Raw genomic sequence first — 12,539 nt, forward strand, 5'->3', positions numbered from 1 at the left:
TGTGTGTGTGTGTGTGTGTGTGTGTGTGTGTGTGTGTGTGTGTGTGTCTTTGAATGTAGCTGCACACAGCTTTCCATGGAAAATGAAAGAAACCAGTACCACAGTTCATCAAAGCATTTGGAGTCATGGAACTTAAGCACACGGGTTGCTGATTCAAAACAGTCAAATGGCGGAAATAGAATCTCTTCTGTTTCAAGCTATTCAAGGAAGCCATCAGACGATTTTTTTGTGGTGTTGTTTTTTAAGGTGGATTGTGCCATTGCCAAGAACAATCACAGGTGCCCTTTGTGTTTTGCAGGATTGCTTGCAAAGAAAGCTGTTGATGCCGGTCTGACTGTGAAGCCATACATTAAAACCAGCTTGTCTCCAGGCAGTGGGGTTGTCACTTACTATCTGAGGGAGAGTGGAGTTATGCCTTACCTTGCTCAGCTAGGGTAAGAGGGGATTTCATTGTAGTCTCAAGGCTCGTTGCTGCCTATTTCCCATCATCCTTGGCAAATGTAATGACTGGGCAAGCAAAGCATTTGCAGCAAGTGATGGACCATAAGACAATGATGGGTGTCCACAGTTTGAAAGCCATAGCTGAGCCCTTCGGGCTAGATTCTCGACTGTGTAACCCAGCCCGCGCCATTTGCTCAGCTGGCTATTGGAGCCTTTTATTTCACTAAAGGCTACTTGTTGTTCGGCAAGGGAATGGCTTATTTCTTAAATGTAATTGTTCTAAACGAGTATCTCACTTAAGACTTCTAGGTCAGGAATTTGTCCTAAGCCTTGGCTGATGATAAACATATGGTCTCCAGTATGCATCGTTGCAATCACATGCACTAATGACTGTTTGCATGCAAAACATTGTACTCATCGCAATTGTGTGTGCAAGTTAGGTGCACAAATTTATGCACCTATCTATATACACCTTTTTTTTTTTTTTTAGAAGCAGCAAAAGAATGCAAATGACCATCACAGACAGTTTTCTGAGGAGAAAACGATATTGAATAGCTTGTGTTGTAACACATTTCCTCAAAGTGGAAATTGCCCGATCGTTTGCTTTATCAATAAGTAATTAATATCTATCTTGTGTTCGCTAATATATTTAATACTGCCTCTAGGTTTGAAGTGGTGGGTTACGGGTGTATGACCTGCATTGGGAACAGTGGACCTCTACCAGAGGCTGTTGCAGAAGCCATCACTCAGGTACTCAGCTGCTATTAAATCTTCTGCAGCATGGAATACTCGTGGTCTTTCAGAGACAAAATCACGTATTTATTTCTCTTGGTCAAGAGATTGAGGTACATCTCGAAGGTTTGTTGCCAAGGTGATCCATGCAGGAGAGGGCTGTGATACTTAAACTCAGATGAGAACTTGCTCCCGGCAAACAAAATGGCAAGCTGCAGCAAGAGCAGGAGAGCCTACTTAAATCATCCTGTGGTGCAGCCTTAGAAAACCTCAGGATGGTGATCCCCACAAGAAGCTCTCTGGTCGGCAGTGGGGAATGTAGAGTTCTATCTGCTTGCAAGGCAACCAGTCGCTGAGTGCGAATGAAGTTCTACCATCATCATTGGAAATTCTGTAGAAGCCAGCTTTATAAAAGGGAAAATGCTCGTTAGTTGGGATGTCCTTGTTTTAATGCAGTGTAGCTTTCTGTCTAATTAAAGAGTGAATGGGTGTCTGGAAATGGAACAAATGTAGCCCCCTGGAATAATATCCCCCACCCAAATGACTCTGATTCTGTTTATAAATGGGTCTGTCTGGCTGGATTTGTGGAGAGAGAGGCCTACGTTTTCAATCGTGACTAGTGGTTTTGGGTGCTTCAGTTTTTGGGTGGTCAACTTGAGATACCTTTTTAAAAGGGGCCTGGTTTCACTTCTAGGAGTGCTGAGCGCCTGTCCTCGGAAAAGCAGGCCCTTTGAAGTAGAGCACCCAGAATCACTACCCACCTTTGAAAACCGAGCCTTCAGTCATCTCAAGGGAGTCTGGAAGCACTTCTCTCCCCTTTGACCACTAGAGACTTCGGACCAAATATAACCCCATTGTAAGAGGGTGCAAATGCATCAACTGCAGGGTTGTTCCAGTCAGTCTATACCAGGACTGAATCTGGCCTCTAGCTTAAAATCTTGAATAGATCACAGGTGAAAAGGGGCTGGGTCTCTAAAATTGTCTCCTCATAGGAATGTTTCTGTGCCAGAACCAGGCATCTTCACTTGACTGGCAATCTCTTCTCAGCCGAAGCTCAGAATTTGATAGCAGGGTCAAAACTTATGTTTCCTACATGCATTTTCTCGTAACCCAAGGGCATTAACAGGGAAAAAACCAAAGTGAAGCCTGTGTTTTGGAGAGGCAGAGAGGGTTTTCTGCTCACCCTGTGGGAAAGGAGACCCTTCAGAATAGCTGAGGGCTACATAGCAAGATTCTATTTTATTGTGTTTTCCTGTTCAAAATGTAGCTTTGCCCTGGGATTCAGAGGTCATCTCTTAGCCAGGTTTTGCAGTCTTTAATGTTAACCAGTTTCACAACTGTGTGGTGATGAGCTTGTTTGTTTGTGGTTGTGATGTCTTTGACTTGCATGTTTAAGAAGCTTATGGAAGGATTTCTGTGTGTAAAACATTTTTTTTCCCTGTCAAAATAAGCTTCTGTTTATTCCCTGCTGTGAGTAACAAACAATGTCAGGCCACTGGTATGAATATATTTGTAGGTCTTTAATAAAAGTCAGTGGAGCAGTGTAAGCTGGTATTGCTTTGTATGTGGCCCAATCTTTGAATCTCTCATTCAGCGATACTGTAATGATATTAATTCATTCAGTGGCTGTCTGTGAGGCTATCGAGGTGGTTTGTAGCCAGACCTCTTGCAGGCTAATATTAGGCTACGTCTACACTACTCGTCGGATCGGCGGGTAGCGATCAATCTATCAGGGATCGATTTATCGTGTGTAGTGTAGACATGATAAATCGATCCCCGATCGCTCTCCCGTCGACTGCTGAACTCCAGCTCGGCGAGAGGCGGAAGCAAAGTCGACGGGGGAGCCGCGGCAATCGGCCGTGAGGACGGGAGGTAAGTCGAACTAAGATACATCTACTTCAGTTACACTATTCTCGTAGCTGAAGTTGCGTATCTTAGGTCGATCCTCCCCCCTAGTGTAGCCCAGGCCTTAGTGTGTTGGGTTGGTTCAGGGTTTGGATGGAAGACCTCCAAGGAACACTTCAGTACTTCAGGAACAAGCCTAGATATCAACGCCAGAAAGGACCATTTTGATGATTATTTGGATTGCGGTCCGGGACTGGGGCTCCTAAGTCCTGTACAAACACAGAACAAACAGATGGTCCCTGCCTTCAGGGTAATACAGGACAGAGACAATGTGGTGTTGGTAATTTAGCAGGTGGTGCTGAGCCATTTCCTCAGAGTAGAATTATGGAGATATCCCATCTCCTAGAACTGGAAGGGACCTTCAAAGGTCATCGAGTCCAGCCCCCTGCCTTCACTAGCAGGACCAAGTACTGATTTTGCTCCAGATCCCTAAGTTGCCCCCTCAAGGATTGAACTCACAACCCTGGGTCTAGCAGGCCAATGCTCAAACCACTGAGCTATCCCTTGTGCTGGTGGCAGTACTGCCTGCTGGGATAGCCACAAAATGTAGGTCCTGATGCCTTCTGGTCAGTGCCGGTCCCTCTGGCAGGAGTGCTCCCCGGCTACACAGACCATGTGCCACCATTCAGCCATTCTCCTGCAGTTTAATTACGTAAACTGCTCTGTTGCATGCTGTTCTAAGCTGTATCGTGCTGTTTGCTAGCTGCCCTGTCCCCCAATCCCATGACCTGTCTATGACTTTTACTAAAAATACCAGTGACTAAAACGTAGCCTCAATCATATACAATCCCAGAAGGCTTTCCTTTCCGTTGTTCTTTCCTCTGACTCTAACCGTACAGCCATTCCGAATACATTTGAGCCAGAAGGCCCTTGACTTTCTGCTGCTTGTGTTCACTTGTCTCTACCACTGTCTTGCAGGGAGACCTCATAGCGGTGGGCGTGTTGTCCGGAAACAGGAATTTTGAGGGTCGCATCCATCCCAATACTCGTGCCAACTACCTTGCCTCCCCGCCACTGGTAATAGCCTATGCTATCGCGGGGACCATAAGGATTGACTTTGAGATAGAACCTTTAGGTAAGAAACTGCTGGGATTTCTTCCCTCTCCCCCACTATTTTTCAGTCAATTCAACTGATATTAAGTGAAGAGTCCAGAGGGAGCATCGCTTATGTATTGGTTTGGGAGGAGCCCAGTGAGGTGCATATGAGATGCAAGACAAGCAGGTGTTGGATCAATCGTGGCCACTAAGCGCACGTGGAGGAGAAGTGTGTTAATAGCACCAATAGTCTGAACCTAGGGAAGCTCCTTCAGGGGAATATTGGGTGCTGTGCCTCTGCAGGCTCGGTGGGGCATGGCAAGGCAGACCTGAAGGACACCTGCTTTGCACAGCATCTCCTGGCAGCCCTACCAGAAAATACCAATGGGAGTTCACCCTGACAATATCATCATCAGCTTCCACGAGATCCCAGTCCACCGGCTCAAAGCCAGGCTAGAAAGCAAAGGCAGCACGATCCCGGAGTGCTGGAGTACAGCAGAGAATAGTGGGAGTGGACAGCACACAGAAATCGGATCACTTTTTCCAGGTGGAATGTTTGTACACAAACTCTTAAGTGTGTGTGGTTTCTTATAGGAGTAAATGCAGAAGGGAAGGAAATTTTCCTAAAAGACCTCTGGCCAACAAGAGACGAGATCCAGGCCGTGGAACAGCAGTACGTCATTCCAGGGATGTTTAAAGAAGTCTACCAGAAAATAGAGGTGACTCAGTTGCCTAGTGTACTGCATTAACTGACTTTTGTACTTCAGCAAGAAGAGCTTCTGCAGCTGTTTAGTAACGTCTTTCTGATAATGAAGTAATGAAGCAAAGTAAGCTGTCATGGGATAAGAAGGAAGGTCCTTTCATGGATTGGTAACTGGTTAAAAGATAGGAAACAAAAGGTAGGAATAAATGGTCAGTTTTCAGAATGGAGAGAGGTAAATAGTGGTGTCCACAACGGGTCTGTACTGGGACCAGTCCTATTCAACATATTGATAAATGATCTGGAAAAAGGGGTAAACAGTGAGGTGGCAAAATTTGCAGATGATATAAAACTTCTCAAGATAGTTAAGTCCCAGGCAGACTGCAAAAAGCTACAAAAGGATCTCTCAAAACTGGGTGACTGGGCAAGAAAATGGCTGATGAAATTCAGTGTTGATAAATGCAAAGTAATGTACATTGGAAAACATGATCCCAACTATACATATGAAACGATGGGGTCTAAATTAGCTGTTACCACTCAAGAAAGAGATCTTGGAGCCATTGTGGATAGTTCTCTGAAACCATCCAATCAATGTGCAGCAGCAGTCAAAAAAGCAAACAGAACGTTGGGAATCATTAAGAAAGGGATAGATAATAAGACAGATTCTTCTGAAAAATTTCATGTGTGTTTCTGTTTTTCAGACAGTAAATGAATCCTGGAATGCCTTAGATGCGCCATCAGATACACTATATACTTGGAATCCCAAATCTACATACATTAAATCACCCCCTTTCTTTGAGAACCTGGTAGGTACATTTTTTTTTCTCCTTTCCAAAGGATTTTCTGTTCACTTCCAGGGCAGTTACACTATATTCAGGGCCAAATTCTCCTGTTAAAATGGTGTATAGTTGGAGTAATCCACTGATGTGATAAGCTATTCCAGACTTCCACCTGCGTAACTGGGCCAAATTCCCTCAGTGTGATCTTTTCCCATTCAAAAATAGCTTAGATCCAAAAAAAAAATCCTCCAACATAACTAATGAATATTCAGAGGGTGAGGATTTGTTTGAAGAATGGGTGGATTTTTTTTTTTTTTGACTGGTTAGTTTAGCTACCTTTTAGTGCACCACCCACCCTTTTCAACCAACTCAACAAATTCCGGGTCACTTTCGTTCTTTGATTTAATTTATTTATATAAGAATGATTATATTGATATTGCATTTTGTTTGCTTGCTAGACTTTGGAGCTTCAGCCCCCTAAATCCATAGTTGATGCCTATGTGCTCTTAAATTTGGGAGATTCTGTAACAACTGACCACATATCTCCAGCTGGGAATATAGCAAGGAACAGCCCTGCTGCTCGTTATTTAACCAGCAGAAGGTAAGTCAAGTTAAATGCTTTATATTTTCCTTCTCGTACACCCCCTTTTTGCTCCTTCCCCCCTCTTGCTCTGTGGTTCAATGATTGTACTGTGCGTGTCAGAGGGTTGAAATTCACGTGCCTTCCCACCCTGCTGTTTGCACCTGTCAGGAGCTCTTCAGAAAGAGCTGCTCCTTCTACTCTCCGGAGCAGCTGCCTTCCTAGGATCACATGGCAAGTGAGCAACTCTCACCTCACGTCCTCTCTTGACTTTTTTGCTTCACGCTACAGTATGAGCTGGGTCAGCCAGTGCAGAGATAATAGGGAGCCATTTCCCTTCCACATAATCCAGCCAAATCTTGGTTCCATTAAAGTCAACACCAAAACTTTCATAGATTTCGGTGGGACCAAGATTTGACTCTAAACACATTTCCTCTATAATATAGGACTCCTTCATTGGTCAGACTAGGACATCCTGAGCTACAGAAGCTCTTGAGTTCAGATCTTCCTTGGTCAGAGTAGCTGCTGCCACTGGCACAGGCTTGAGAACAGGGTGCTCTTGCTTTACTGTTATATGGGAGGTCTGGGATTTTGTCTGCCAGGCCTTGGGCTAAAGTTGGAATCTTCTCTCAGGCCTGACTCCCTGTTCTGTTCCGTGCACCGTGTTGTGCCTCTGATCCCTAGTCCATCTCTCTGAGCGGCACGAGTTTTATTTCTGAAAACTACAAGTATACTTTTTTAAAAAAAAATCATGGCTTTTGTAACAAAAGCCTTTCAACAGGTTTTTTTAATGAAATGTGCTAATGTACCAGAGGTTACTGAATGCAAATTATTCTTGCTTCATGGGTGCAAGTCCCATTGATGTCAATTGGCTTGAAAGTCTAAAGTCCCATACACAAGTTGCAAAACAAATATAGTATGTTAAAGTAACACTTTGGATGGATCCCAGTACAAACAGCCCTGCTCTATGCTATGCATCTCTGTTACTGGCTCAGGTAGAAGGAGACCTGGGTGTGTTTCTTTGGGGGTCATGTATAACTCTTATGCTCTCTGTATAAATTAATATTCCCTTGTACACCCACCCTTACTGTTACCTTTTCCCCTATGTATCGGTTAGCCTGCCCCAAAGAGCTCACGTTCTACTGATTCGAACAATGCCTTGCATAATGGGGCTCTGGTCTGTAGGTCCTATAGCAACAGAAGTAAGCGGTGGTAGTGATTAAGTAGCAGCTAATCGGAAGGGATTGCTATTGGTTCTTGTGACTAAATGCAGCCTGGTTCCTATTATTGTAGCACTGCTCAGGTGTTGCTTGGGGTAACAATGCTTTGGCAGCCTCTCTGGCTAGGTCCAGGTTACATGCTTGCGCTACAGTGGGCTGGTAAGAACGATGTTGAAATAGAAATAATGAACTGGGAACTGGTTCTATACTACACTGCTGGGGACCATGTGAGTGCTGGAGAGCGCTTTCAAACCAAGTTAAAAAGATGACTAGCTCTAGCTTCAGAGATGCCTCTTCACATCTTATTTCGTGCAGCCACTTCAGTGTAAAAATAAACATCAGTGTCTCTTTTTTCTAATAGCTTGACTCCTAGAGAGTTCAACTCTTACGGCTCCCGCCGAGGTAACGACGCTGTCATGGTCAGAGGAACGTTTGCAAACATTCGCTTGTCAAACAAATTCATCAATAAGCAGGCACCCCAGACCATCCACTTCCCTTCTGGAGAAACAGTGAGTACACTACTTGACCCACACTGGGGTTGCCTACCTCAGGGCACCTAGCTAGTTTGCCTGCAGTACTTACTTTGGGTTTAAGATGGCTGGGGGGCTATTTCCTAGTTTTTTGGGGTCAGATCCTCATCTAGTGTCCGCTGATGTATCACCACTGACTTCAGTGGAACTATGTTGACTTACTGAGAATCTGTCCCTTTAAAATATGAGAGCTTTCTCTAGAGCATACATCTTTATCGATTTATAATTCTGTATCTGTCTATATATTGTGTGTAGCAATATCTATGCAGTAGAACCCTCAGAGTTATGAACACTTTAGGAATGGACATTCATCATTCTGAACAAAAGATTGACTTAATACAGCTTTGAAACTGTACTATGCAGAAGAAAAATGCTGCTTTTAGCCATCCTACTTTAAATGAAACAAGCACACAACCAGTTCTTACCTTGTCAAATTTTTTGAAACTTTCCCTTTACTGTTTTATGTTTAACACTGTGCTGTATTTAGTTTTTTTAATCTCTGCTGCTGCCTGATTGCATACTTCTGGTTCCAAATGAGATGCGTGTGGTTCACGGGTCAGTTCATAACTCTGAGGCTCTACAGATCTATATATAACCTCTCTCTATATATTTATATAGCTAGATGTATATTTCTAGAGATCTCTATAACCACGTTTAAAAGAGAACTGGATAAATTCATGCAGGTTAAGTCCATTAATGGCTATTGGCCAGGATGGGTAAGGAAGGGTGTCCCTAGCCTCTGTTTGTCAGAGGGTGGAGATGGATGGCAGGAGAGAGATCACTTGATCATTGCCTGTTAGGTTCACTTCCTCTGGGGCACCTGGCATTGGCCACTGTCGGTAGACAGGATACTGGGCCGGATGGACTTTTGGTCTGACCCAGTAGGGCCGTTCTTATGTTCTCTCTAGAGAGAGACAACAGAGAGAGAGAGAGAGAGAAATCTAACCACATGGGTGTGTAGACATGCAGTCTTTGCCAGCTCTCATCCCAACATAAAAATACATCCTCTGCTATTAATGGCTATTTGCAGCTCTGCCCGTAGCACCTGTGCTCTTCTGGGCACCAGTGAAGCGAGAACACGCAGTATAACTTGGGCTGGGGTGCACAAGTGATACTGGCAGTGCTGTAAATGGCCAACACTCTGTCTTAACTGACCCGCTAGAGCTATTTCACACGACGATGTTGTTCTACATCTGTGTCCACTCCCGTTCTGAACAAAGCACACTTTCATGGTGGTGTAGGCTAGCTCTATTGCTCTAGGCTGAATGGTGGTATTTTGCATGTGTGTGATTATGGAAGGAAAAGTTCGTAGAGCCCCCTTCTGGTAGACTTGGAAGCAGCAGAGCTCTTTACTTCAGACATAGCGGTGTCCCTACAAGGCATCTAATGGATCTGGTATTCCTTCCAGCTGGATGTGTTTGATGCAGCTGAGAGGTACAAGCAGGCAGGCCATCCCCTCATCGTGCTGACTGGCAAGGAGTATGGCTCAGGAAGCTCGAGGGACTGGGCAGCAAAGGGCCCTTTTCTACTGGTGAGTGACTCTGTAATAAATGGAAGTGGAGAAGTTAGAACCACCCTTCATTGTTCACTTCTCCTAGATGCTTGTGAGTATCCTGTGCCTAAACTCCCCCTCGAAGGTGAAGAGTGTAAATTCATAAGGAATATTCCAAGGAGTGTCTGTCTGTAACTCCAAGTAGAATGTTACTATCAATCACTGAGAGACCAAATGAAAGGAGAATTCAGACTATTGCCTATGCTGGTTAAGAAGGGGCTGCTGCTGGGAAAACTGATTTGCCTTTGAGAACAAAGCGAACAGTTATATGCACAGCAGAGCCTTTGCAATACCGGCAGTGTTGTAGCCCACAACAAGAGCTATATACTAGAGAAGCCAGTTATCCCTCCTAAGGAAATTCATACTTACCTAGTAAACAGGTAAGTTTCACACTCTTAAACAGGACTTGCTATCGCAAAAGCAATAGCATACAACTGAGATGACCAACACCACTCTACAAGTAACCACCCACCAAAAGCAGTAGATTGCCTACTACAGGTGGTTTGCAAATTATTCCCCCAAGCTCGAGTATGATTGTGTTGGTTTGTGCATGACACTCCAACCAAAAAGGGGCCGAACTTGTAACTGTTACTTATTTACCTGGACTTTAGAACTCTTTGTTCTGTGGCTGCACGGTACCAAACGCTGACAGGATGCAGTTAGTGAGGGGGGCTCCTATGTGCTGTTCATATATAAATAATACATTTTGGAAAGAAGAGCCCTGATTTCACTACCCAATGGAGTCTTGTTCTTAGCTTCAATGGAGTAGGATGGGGCTTTGTTACATTTCCCACACTTGCACTTTTTCCAAGAGGCTGGGTTTGAATAAAAGTTTCTGTTGAAACTGGGAGTTAAAGGGATCGCTGTACTACATACGATCAATGGTGTGACTGCTGTTAACAGTGCGGCACTTAGTAGTGGAGACAGGAGCATGCTATAAACCAACATCTATGCACAGAACAGAGGTCATGGGCCCAGGGCACAAGCCTACTCAGGCTGCCCGTGTGTGCGCTATGAGTCTTTATTTCTCCCCTTTCTAAAAGACAACATGGCCAAGGTTTTCAAGGCCCCAATATACAATACCTTTAAAGGAGCACTTTCTGAAAATGAGGCCGCTTGGTGGTGGTTGGAACACACAATCACTAGTCACTTTTGCAAATCTCTGCCTATAACTCTACTGTATGGTAATAAGGAGAATTTTCCCAACTGCCTATATAGAGAAGCTATTCTAAATCTACAGTAAACACAGCTGAATCTGTTTGCATTTCCCAGGGAATTAAAGCTATTCTTGCCGAGAGCTATGAGCGTATCCACCGCAGTAACCTGGTAGGAATGGGCGTGATTCCCCTGCAGTATCTGCCTGGAGAGGATGCTGAGAGTCTAGGTCTCACAGGACGGGAACGTTACACAATTGTCATTCCTGAAGAACTTGCACCAAGGATGAAAGTCCAGATCAAGGTAATCAGGACCCTGTGGGTTGGATTTTCAAAAGCACCCTTGAGTTAGCAGCTCCAACTCACTCTCTCACCTTCCAGTATTCTTGGTCCAGCCCCTGCTATGGTGTAAAGCTTGTTGTGTGGGTGACACCTTCGTAGAGAGACTATGTGGCAAAGAATGAAATCCATAAAGTGTACTTCATTGCAACTACTCAATACTGATGCAGTCTACTGAATCTTAAGTTCGACTTCCTCCACCCATATAAATTGTATACTTTGCACAATACAGTCAGTGCCATGTAATAGCAACATATAGCTAAACTGTGAGCATTAATACACTAGGGCCAAACAAATGGTGAGCATGTTTTTAGATGAGATTTCGGAAAAGGCCCTACCACTTTTGCCATAGTGTAGAGTTCAAAGTAGTCAATAATAAGTCTAGTTATGTATAAGTATAAATTAAAAAAAAAAAAATACTCCAAGGGAAGAACTACAAATCCCAGTGCATCACTTAATGCATTTGAAACTATATCTATCTATCTTAATCCACAATGTGTGCACCTCCTTGAAATGCTTAGCTTGGATAGTTTTTAGTATAGAAACAGTGATTAACCTTTTTTCCTGGTTCCCTATCCTCTCTGTGCCAACACCACAGAAAATGAGGCTGCAAAAAAGTTAATGAAATTAATATTTTTGCCACATTAATGTTTCTAAACTCTTGGCTTCAGTAAATAGTTGTATTTAGACAATAAAAGCATGAAGAGTTACCCACTTTAAGGGATACAAACTTTCATGCTTCAAGACACAAGTAAGCCATTTTTTACTAGATTCAGGTAGAAATTTTATCTGGAGATAAGTTATTCCATACCTGAGTTACTGGGTTTTGTATCTGGCTCTGACCACAGTCAGATAAGATACTGGATTAGGTAGACCACTGATCTGACTGGCACTTCTGCACATTACTGGTCACTTAATGTTTGTTATTGCTACAGCATGGTTTCCAGATCCTGTTGCACTTGGCACACCTGCAGAACTTAGTCATTCAAATAGCAGGATGGACTCGGTTAATGGTCTCTCTCTAATCCCCACAGCTGGATACAGGGAAAACCTTCCACGCCATCATGAGGTTTGACACGGATGTGGAGCTCACTTATTTCCGCAATGGTGGCATCCTGAACTACATGATCCGTAAAATGGCGTCCTAATTAAAGCAACAGCAAGCAACTGTCCAGTTAGAAACCAGCCTTTGATGGCCACATGAGAATGCCCAATAATCACGGAACTTAGAAGTCTAAACCATGAAATCAGTTGTTTCCTTGTGGACTGTAGTCCCCAGGGGCTTGTTTACAAAGGTAGAATGTGTTCAGTTTCCTGACACAATCATTTATTTTTCCCAATTAAATACCTGTATTTTTTGTATGGTGACTAGGCTGACTATTCTAGTATGGGGCGATGCAGAAAGTGGATCTGTAAACACTGCCAAAGCCTGTTCTGTAACAAGTGGTGATTTGTACACGGTGCATTTAGTTTGATGACACCTGTCAGTCCGATACAGTATTGTACTCATTTCAGTTTCCCAGAAACTGACAGGGTACACTGGGATTTTAACTCCCCCCCCGCCCCCCATCT

The 12,539-nt window shown here is 43.9% G+C and overlaps 1 protein-coding gene across 1 annotated transcript in view; it reads left to right on the forward strand.

Annotated features, from left to right (window-relative positions):
• ACO1 (aconitase 1) overlaps window positions 1-12,145 on the forward strand; it is a 29,506-nt gene extending 17,361 nt beyond the window's left edge. Inside the window, exons 11-20 of the mRNA XM_029914345.1 lie at window positions 299-434; window positions 1,107-1,191; window positions 3,997-4,153; window positions 4,708-4,832; window positions 5,515-5,619; window positions 6,051-6,193; window positions 7,754-7,901; window positions 9,331-9,453; window positions 10,747-10,932; window positions 12,002-12,145. Coding sequence (XP_029770205.1) covers window positions 299-434; window positions 1,107-1,191; window positions 3,997-4,153; window positions 4,708-4,832; window positions 5,515-5,619; window positions 6,051-6,193; window positions 7,754-7,901; window positions 9,331-9,453; window positions 10,747-10,932; window positions 12,002-12,115 — 1,322 coding nt within the window. The 3' untranslated portion in view covers window positions 12,116-12,145. The remainder of the gene's footprint in view (window positions 1-298; window positions 435-1,106; window positions 1,192-3,996; window positions 4,154-4,707; window positions 4,833-5,514; window positions 5,620-6,050; window positions 6,194-7,753; window positions 7,902-9,330; window positions 9,454-10,746; window positions 10,933-12,001) is intronic.
• Window positions 12,146-12,539: the final 394 nt, after the last annotated feature.

This window comes from Terrapene carolina, unplaced genomic scaffold, assembly GCF_002925995.2.
Source record: "Terrapene carolina triunguis isolate 2854851 unplaced genomic scaffold, T_m_triunguis-2.0 Scaffold35098, whole genome shotgun sequence".
NCBI lineage: Eukaryota > Metazoa > Chordata > Testudines > Emydidae > Terrapene > Terrapene triunguis.